General features: G+C 42.2%; 1 protein-coding gene across 1 annotated transcript; it reads right to left on the bottom strand.

The window, feature by feature from the left end:
- Positions 1-65: 65 nt before the first annotated feature.
- Positions 66-9,622, bottom strand: NPL (N-acetylneuraminate pyruvate lyase). Its single transcript, XM_010715827.2, has 11 exons — positions 9,554-9,622; positions 8,058-8,131; positions 6,868-6,955; positions 6,388-6,445; positions 6,221-6,296; positions 4,897-4,989; positions 3,955-4,103; positions 3,543-3,589; positions 2,672-2,756; positions 1,474-1,513; positions 66-356 (listed from the first exon to the last, which is right to left on the bottom strand). The coding sequence occupies exons 1-11, from the start codon at positions 9,616-9,618 to the stop codon at positions 205-207; spliced, it is 927 nt and encodes a 308-aa protein (XP_010714129.1). The 5' UTR covers positions 9,619-9,622; the 3' UTR covers positions 66-204.
- Between the last annotated feature and the right edge of the window lie 148 nt (positions 9,623-9,770).

A 9,770-nucleotide genomic window follows, 5' to 3' on the forward strand; every position in this document is an offset into this window, starting at 1 on the left:
CTGTGCTGGGCACTGCAGAGCTCCAGAGGAGCAGAGAGAAGTTAAAGAGCAGGTGGTTGGCTACATGTGTGCCAGCCCTTCCACGCCGATAACTTTCATTTTCCTGAAGGAGATCACAGCCAAACCAGCCCATTGCATGAGGAGCATGCCAAGTGACGGTGAATCCCAGAAAAGGAGCCCCTGCACACCGACGTGGGAGTGAAGTCAGTCACCATCAGGCCACACAATGCTCTCCAGCTTGGCTTTGGCCTTGGCAATGAATTCCTCAGAGGCACTAACAAGCGGAAGCCGTGGAGGTCCCATGGGGATGCCAGAAACAAAAGTCATTACAGCTTTTGTCTGTGCAACACCAAAACCTGGGCAGACAAAAGCAAGATCAGGTTATTTCACACATACCAGTCTCTGTTCAGAAATCAAAAAGCAGCAGCAGCACACAGTTCTTGTGTAATATGGCATCAACCAGGCTTGAAGCACTTCCCAGAAGTGAGAACAGCATAACAAAGAGATGATTGTGCTTGCAGGCAGGAAAGACCTTACAGCAAAAACTACACCTAGTTATTACATGTCTTATACTGCTACTGTTTCCCTCCTGCTGATACCAGATCGAAGTATTATCTTAGACAGTTGCTTCCCTTTCTGCAACATTTGCAGCCTCACAGCTATCCCTGACACAACCTATGGAGCATTCATGTGAAATAGAGCCCTGGGAATGATAACATCCTGTTGGTATGTGACAGTGACAGCAGGGCAGCAGCTTCAACCACCACGGGAAACTTCAGAATGCTTGCCTGCCTGTACATCAAGTCTCCTTACATACCTCTGGGTGCTTGCTTCTTAACCTGTAGGACTAAATGATGATGCATTTCCTCTTACTTCTAACCTGAAAGCTCAGTTAGATTCATTGGAATACTTCTAAAACACATATAGCAAAAGCACAGTGGATGGTTCTGTTCACCATGTGATCTTTTTGAAATACCTTATTCAGTCTCTCTACATTACTCTGTTTTAGTTGGTTTTAATTGCCTTTCACATTAAAACTTAATTTCTAAAAAACAATTCAATTTGAATATGCTTTGGCTTTGTACATCCTCAAGCAGTTACTCTAAAATTATAGAGCAGCATGAGAAACAAGTATGAGAGCTGCATTCCCCTAGTTGGGCACCACCATTCCAGAGGGATGGCTCTTAACAAACATTACTAATGAGCTTTAGGAGACTAGAAAACAAAACAAAAACAACTACAGACAGGATAAAAAAAGTAAATCACAGCTTTGAAGCTGTGAAATTTCACAGAAGGAAGTGAGAGTGAGATTTCTCAGGGATGCTTGGTCAACTATCAACTCAGGAAGCTGCATAAGTGGCAGTTTCTCATTGTGAAATCTTTCAGGAAGGAAATTCTTAGGGTACAGTGTCTCTGGAGTACTGAGTCTGCACATTAAGATATAACAACAGACTTGGGCAGTATGGAACTTACCTAGTTTGATGACAAAACTGAGAAATTCCCCCATGAGAAACTAAAAGAGACAACAAACAGCAGTTTATCCACCCCTTCAAATTTAAAGAAGCAGAAGCATATAGAACCATAACAACATTTACATTTTATACAATTGCTACACTGCTTTGAGGAAAGTCTTTGGTCACTGTAACATAATGGAAAGCACAGCAACGATAATAGAGCAGCGAGGTCCCAGGCTACAGAACGTGAGGATTTGCTCAGATGCAACAGCCATAGGTGCTGAAATAAAGGAAAGTAGCTGCTTACCTTCAAAAAGCTTCAGGTAGGCAGGACCCTCCAAAAGACAGCCTTACCTCCACTGCCAACCCTTAAATGAGGTCTGGGAACCTTAAATGAGGTGCATTGTTTGCCCCTGAGCTCCCCTGTATTGGCCCTGCCTTCCTGCCAGGTGCTCAATCACTGCTGCAAGCCATGACTTAGCTTTTCCACTATAGCCACTGGGCAGCCCATGTGAAATAACAACTCCATTCCATTGGAATAGGAGAGAGAGTGAGATATGAAAAAAAACATTAGACTCATTCTATTACTAAAGCTCAAGCTGTCCCTCACTGCAAGCAATCTATAAATAGTGGTAAGTCTTGTGGCAGGCTCCAGGGGGTTTACAAAGCTGAACACCCACTGCCTAGTGAAGAGATTTCCCAAAGCAGATCATCCTTTAGGTGTTTGGGGTTTTTTTTACATTCATCCTGCAGCCACATATATTTTAAGGCAAAAAAAGGATGCATCAAATATCCCAGTGAGACATAAAGATATTGAGTAGAGTTTGCATACAGGTTGCTCAGAACTCCTCCAAAACCTTCATGCAGCCCAAGTCCAGGAGGGGTCAGGGCAGAGCACATTTGGGAGAGTTTTCTGTATTACATCTTGTAAGGTATCAGAATATGCCTAGCCAAGAATTTTAGCCACTGTGGGGCCCGCTCAAGGCAAAAGACCAAGCCATTGTTTGCTCTGCATAAATGAAACCAGCATGCTGAGGGATAAGTATATGTTCAGTATATGCTGAGTTATGAATAGAAAGCAGGGGGGTGGAGCTGAAAGCAGTTTGCTTTAGCAGGGATACGTCAGGGCACAGATGACAAAACCACACAGAGCACATCCCAGTGCAGATAGAGGAGAAAGAAGGGTGCTCTCTGTGGGGACAGCAAAAATACTGTACCTGGTACTTCTGTGCTAATGCAAGATCTGGCTTTGCAAAAGCTTGTAACATCAGGTTGGTTTTCCTACCTAGGTAGTTGTAGGTACTAGCCAAAAAAAAAAAAAAAAGTAACATTAAATTAATAAAGCCACAGTTAGAAAGAGTGGAATAAGAGCTTAGAACCACTGAAACAAAGTAGCTGCTGGCTGTTGATGTTATCAGAATGCCTGTTACTTTCCTGCAGTCTAAGTGCTGTTAGCAGAAAAGAATCAGAAGTATGCAAGGCCTATGAAGTAGTTCAGAGATCAGATTTCTCTCCCAAGTTCTTTCAAAAGGGAATTGTTTTTCAAATGTACAAGTAAAAATAAATAATTAGGCTCTGAATACTAACATTTTAGGTAGTAATTCATTTAGCGGATCATCTACACAAACCATAGAGTCATACAGGAATTCATTTAAGAAGCCCAGCAACCCAGTACAAAAGGAAGAAGTGATCAGAAACCAAACTTGGCAAACACTGTTGAAGAGCCCACAGACTTATGATGTGAACTGAAGTAAATGACTTTAATCTTTCTGGGTTTTGGTTCCTTACCAGTACAATGAAGATAGGAGTGATTCCCCATTTCAAAAAAAGTATGCTGAAACCTTTGTGTTTGCTTATGGACTGCAGCAATAACCACTTAACCTATAATAAAGGTATATTACACCCTGGGGTCCCAGATAATAAAACTATCCCAATGCTACCTTGTCTGTCTGCTTTGTACTGTGCAACTTTATTCTGCAGAATCCTCTGTCTCTGTGACAGAGGACAGTTACAGAAACCCCACAAACAGTGCAAGATGTAACAGTAAAATGTATGTGGGAGAGGGAAAAGAGTTTAAGCAATACTGACCTTCCAACAGCTCCATTTGTCCCTATTGCCAGTGCACTCAACAGTTGCTAGTTTAGGGTGGGAGGAGAAAGAGAATGTTAAATAAATGATCATAGATGCACTTTCAAGAAGAGAGAAACCCCCTGGGACATCCAGGAAGGGAGGAGGACCTCGGCTCACGGGGATGTGATTAGTAGCAATATGGGTGGTAGGTGGATGGTTGGACTAGATGATCTTAGAGACCTTTTCCAACTTTAATGAGTCTATGATTCTAAGATTTTTACTTCAATTAACAAAAGGAAAGGGGGGGGGGGGGGCGGGAAGAGAGGAGGACAGCAAAACTACCTGGCACTGTATGTCCAGGGTTATTTTTTTTTCTCAAGGCTGAAGCAAGAGAATACCTTAGAATAAATCATTAAAAGGAGCCTCTTACCTCATCTACTCCATAGAGAAACACGAACTGTTCTCTCTCATTCTTGTTTATACACTGTGCAAGGTCCAAGAGGTCTGTGTCACTGAACTTCACACCCTGGAAGGTGGGGATCTGCTCTCTTATTCCATCCAGCAACTCCTCAACACGAACTGTGCGTAACAGCAACCACACATGAAGAAGCACAGCCCTGTTCTGGGAGATTTCCCTGTCTCTTCCCTAAGTGGTAGACTTTTATTTTACAGATTACACACTCTTGGCCTAAGCCTGGTAACAAAGCTACATAGCTTTTAAATCAACTGTACGACAATTTGACTGACATAAAAGTTACATTAAAAACATGTTTTTGAATACATTGAAACATTCCTTTTACAAGATCAAGAAGAAAAACCCTAGGTAGGTGAAAGTTTAGGAGTGAACTGGCAACACAGTATTAAAGAGTAAATACCCAGTCATACATCCAGAAACATCGTATCACCTGATGCCTAGTGCAACTAGCTTAAAATCAATTTTCTATTCATATTCCTTTGCTAAATACAAAGACTTGAAAAGCATTCAGATTTCGGATGTAGTTTACTAGTGAACATGACAATGCATTCAGCATATACCAAGAGAGATTGTGGTCACTCTTTAAAAAAAAATAAATGGGATTCCACTATGGTTACCCAAGGCAGTTGTCTACCATGGACCACATTAACTGCAAAGCCATATTCACCATCAACTCCTCCATTCCAGTCGTTGAGAAATCAGAAGCAATGACTTTTTCCAGTAAAGAGAAATTCATTGTATCTTCCAGTCTTGGAAACTAATCCCAACCCAATGACCCCTACCATAATAGCTTGTGTATGATGGGACCAGAAGCCATGTACATCACACCAGCCACTGGGATCACCCAGGATGCTATGAGTTTAGGGGCTCAAGAAGAGCTGACTAAGCAGTACTTACTCTTTACACCCGTCAGAGCTGGAATGTGGTAGTAATAAAACGGAACTGTAGGGGCTTCGGATGCAACTTTCTGTAAGAAACCAAGGAGTTCATCTGGAAGAAACGGATCAAGTGAAGGGAAGTTCAAATTCAGAGCAGCCAGGAACTGTGGAACAACCATTCATAGCTTGTGGAATGTACATAGCCAATAACATATAAACCTGCACACATCACAAAAGTAAAATGCAACTGTCCTTAATGAAAGACCTCAGGGAAGGTCGTATTTATTCTAAGCCAATCTGGTTTCAGCTGACATTCTTCCTGAGAATCTTCTCCTTGCATCCTTCATAATTCTGAGGCAATCTTCACACTGGCATCAGAAGGAAGAGGAATGTCAAAAAGCTCTGTGTTGAAACCTTGCTGTCATCCTACTACAATCACTGCAAAGGTCTTCTTCTGCTGTTTGTGCCTCTGTGTTTACCAGTTCAGTTGCTGATTGTGTCTTTGGCCACTGATACCAGCCATTCTGGCAATCCACTCCTGTTTCTTCTGGTGCTTTCATACATACAATTCCATTCATAAACCACTCAGACAAAACGTTTCTGTTTCAAACCTCCATGTGATATGTGTTTTGTTTTCGTTTTTTGTATTTTTTTTAAATCTTATGTTAGTTATGTTAAAAGCTAAAGACTCAATTTCTAAGTTTTGAGAACCAAAGGACAGATAACCCTGCTAGGCATGCCAAGTCACAACCTCCACTACCTCAATGACAGTGGATGTGGCTGTATCTACAGCTCACTGAGTTGGTCAGCGTCCACTGAGGGTGATCATAGATCTGAATTCTTTCTAGCATAGCCCAGATCAAGTGTGACCTCAGTACTGCCTCAGTACTGTCTATTCAGAAGACAGACAAGCTGACTACTCTCTCAAAAGACATCCCTCCCACTTCTTGCTGTGAAACATTTGGTATTTCTCACTTTCAAAAAGATTGTCCTAGGTTTTGCTTTTGTATGGTACCAGATACATCACAGATGTGCAAACATTATAACCGCATATTTTACAAAGAAGGAAAACAGCACACAAGAGAGCTATGATAGAGGATTAATGCACAACTCAAATGCCTAGCCTTAGAGAATATCCTTTAAAATGTAGGAATTGGAAGAGACACCTTGCAAGCAGCTGAAAATACCCCTATTGCTCAGAGGAAAGCCACTTGCTCTACAAGGAGCAGTATTATCATCACTGGTTCTCATGGACTGGAGCTGGCTTTTGCCATGAAACACTGTTAATGGTTTGAGGACAGTATAAAAGGGCCTCGGGAGGTCTGGCAGTCACATCTACTCACCTTTGTTTCTGGGTTTGAAGAAGGAGGGAGCTATTACTGCAATACCACTGGCATCTATGGCTGCTGCATGTCTGGCCTACAAAAGAAGGAATCATAAATACCTGAAGGTACATCTGCTTTTATATTTATTACGCACATAGTGGAAAGAAATCTTATCATATACACACCAGTTCTTGGGACTCCAGTAGACTTAAAGCTCCCACGTGAATTATCACATGATCCAGCCTGCACAACAACAAATTCAGAAGGTTTGAGGAGGTTTCAGCAACGACAAAAAATACCCATCTGCCAAAAAGAACCATTTTAAACTAGGAAGTGATACAGACTAAGAACTTCAGTGGGCTAAATTAAAAGACAGCACCACCTTTGGCTGATCCTGCTAGGGGAATTTCCAGGGTTTTTGTCTGTCCACCCTTCAGTGCAGCAAAGAGGAGGACTCTCACAAGCTCTGAGCTGAGTGGAAATGGATACCAGCTAACTGGCAACTACAACAAAGCAGGCTTCTATGACAAAGGAGCTGGGGAACAAAGCTCAACAACAAAAGTACTCAAAGAAAAAAAAGTTATTAGCAAATGTGGCTTTGCAATCAGGTATGCCTGTACCATAACGTGAGATCTGGAATTCCCACCTCCCTCTCAGCTACTCACTTGTCTTTCCCTTGGCACATCCATTCTTCTGCCAACTGCTTCCTCTCCTGGATGCTAAGGGACAGGCCTTCTCCTGTGGTGCCATTCACTGTTTCAACACAACACAACACAACTCAACATAGCTGTTGAGGTCTGGCCCAATACATTGGTTATACTGAAGAAAAGTACAGACAATTCTGATGATAGTAAGCAGAATTATATTTCCCTCAATCCATTTTAAGACAACATCAGTCTGCACGAGCATCTGCCAGGGGCTTACAGTGTTGCCATTGCTAAATGCTTGTGTCTGAATTATGTTTCAGCATCAGCAGTTGTGAGAGGAAGGAGACAAAGCCAGCTGCTTAAACTGTCCCATGTCCTCCCCAACAGATGCTACCTCTTTCACCCAGCAAAAAGCCAAATGCATGATGGGACACTCAGCAAGGGAACTGTCACTCCTTCGCTACAAGGAAAAAGTATGAACTGAAATTTGGTGATTCTGTCACGAGTGGAACCACGTATCTGAGGCTTAAGCACCTTATGGAAACAAGGAAATGTCAGTACATTTAGTCACAAAATAAAAATAAAATAGATTAAACTGAGGCTGCTGAAGTCACTGCCATGCTCCAGTTTCCATTCTGCCCCTCTTTTGACTAAAATTTTGAACAGAAATCTCAGCACTGACTTCAGCTTACTTAACTACACAAGGCTATGAATGGAAATGGTTTATCAGATGCTCTGTCACCTATCCAGCCATCCCTCAGAGAGGGAAACAAGAGAGAGCAGTGGCTGCTGTTGCATCACACAGTGCATCACACATCTCTTACAGAAACTCACTTGGCTTTGATGAACCCTTTGGAACTTCTGGACTGCTGAGTGAATGTTTTTTAAGTCAGATGATTATATCTTACTCAGGAAAAGGGAAGAATCATTCAATTGAGTCTTCTCTTTCAAATACAGCATTATCCATTCACTGCTGGGAAGCTACTGTATGAAGGCAATACTTATTTTACCCTGCACAGAAATGGGCTGTAGGTAAAACCAGATCTTTAAGTATTGTTTACACTCTCTTCAGTGATGAATATAAACATAAGTGATGACCTCACATCCACAATCCTCCCATTCCAGCTCCTATCAGGCTAGACATCACAGGATTGCTCTCCAGGCAAAAGGAACATTATGCACTTTCTGTGGGGAATAAAAAAACTTACCAAAGATGTTCTTCACATTCTGCTCGCTTACCAGGTAATCCACATACTGGTGAATCACTGAAAGGTTGATTTGTCTGAAATTTAAGGAACCACAGCAACTTTAGGAGTCTCAGCAACCATAAGTGCCTACCTACAGCAATTTTAAACAGAGAGATTCAGTAATCAAAAATGAAGTCATGTATTTCTGAAGTTTTGCATGTGTGCACGCACAAATTACCCCAAGGTATGATACCTTCAGCATGTGTTTAAAATTCCACAAGCAATGAGGCACACTTGAACCTTCTGGACTGTTAAGAGAAGCAAGAGTGCTCTTGAGAGCACAAAGGTATTTGTGCACGTCTGGCAAATAGTTAAGCTACACTTGTAACTACAGGACACAGGCTGTGAGACAGAGCCTGCTGCATGTGACTTTGACCTCTCTCTCTGATTAAAGGATGGGGAAAACAACAGACTTCCCAGACAAACAGCGGAAACTGATTTATAGATTTGTCTTCTCTCCAGAAAAAAAAGAAAAAAATGTTTATCAGTGCATAGTATTTTATTTTTGTTTCCATTTGCCAAGCATGCAGACTGACCCCACAGTCTGACATTCGATTCTGGGACCTTTACTGGGTTCACAATTTACCCCAATTCTCACAGGATGTATCTTACGAGGGCCAAGCATCTCAGGCAGAGGGCCCAGATCACATTCCAAATACCACCTTGGAGTAAATTCAAGCAGTAATAAAAAACAACATTGAAAATAAGTTTTCTTTAAAGGAAGAAAGCAAGCAGTGACTGCAGTGTACCTAAATTCCCTTACTGACACAGGACCATGCTCTACAGTACATTTACATTGTAAAGGCTCACTTTCAGAGGACTGTATCAGTCAATAACAACCACCTTCCTCAAAAACACATACAGATCGTGATACATCCCCCACTAGAGAAGCTCAGGGCCCTTTGCTGACTCCAAACAACTCCATCTTGCAACATCAAACTGCAGCAAGGAGGACATCTGTTTATCATCATTTCCATGAGGAAGGAGGAAACTCAACTTTTGATTTGACGTTATTTTTGGAACCATGCAGTCCTTGCAATATTTTGTTCTGGTTTAGACTAATTCTGCTGACACATGTATGCACGCAAGAGCACGCATGAGTTAGTTAGGGGCAAGAGAAAAGGACATTAGATTTAGATAATTATTTCTTAGCTCTTAAGACTTCTCTTTAACGAGGGGTGTGATTTGAGTTTGGAAATACTGCAATGCTAACACGATTTACTGTAATTTAGTTTGCATCTACAAAAACAGCTGAAAAAACATTATCCCAAGATTAAGGACTGATCAAACCTCTAAGCCCTGACCGACAGCCTCTCACCCAGCAGTTCCCCATCCCACAGAGATCTGATCCAAATCGCAGCCCAAAGTGATCCGTTCCAAATAAGAAAGGAAATAGCATCCCGAGGGGAGAGCAGACAGCGTGACACAGCCGTGCAGAGGTGCCAGGCGACGCTCACCCATCAGGAGTCATTGGGGTGACTGTGGCAGCGACCAGACCCTCCAGCTTCTTTCTGGGTGTCATCGAGCTGATCGGGGAAAAATAAAGAAAAAACGATTAGCAATCCCCCATCTTTAAAGCTTTGTCTCCGCTCACTCCAGCCACGAACGGAATCAGACCAAGTTCTGAAGCAGATTTCGACAGGGTGCTGGGAGGCCGGGTCTGTCGGAGTCGTC

The sequence above is a fragment of the Meleagris gallopavo genome, chromosome 10, assembly GCF_000146605.3.
Source record: "Meleagris gallopavo isolate NT-WF06-2002-E0010 breed Aviagen turkey brand Nicholas breeding stock chromosome 10, Turkey_5.1, whole genome shotgun sequence".
In the NCBI taxonomy this organism is placed as follows: Eukaryota; Metazoa; Chordata; class Aves; order Galliformes; family Phasianidae; genus Meleagris; species Meleagris gallopavo.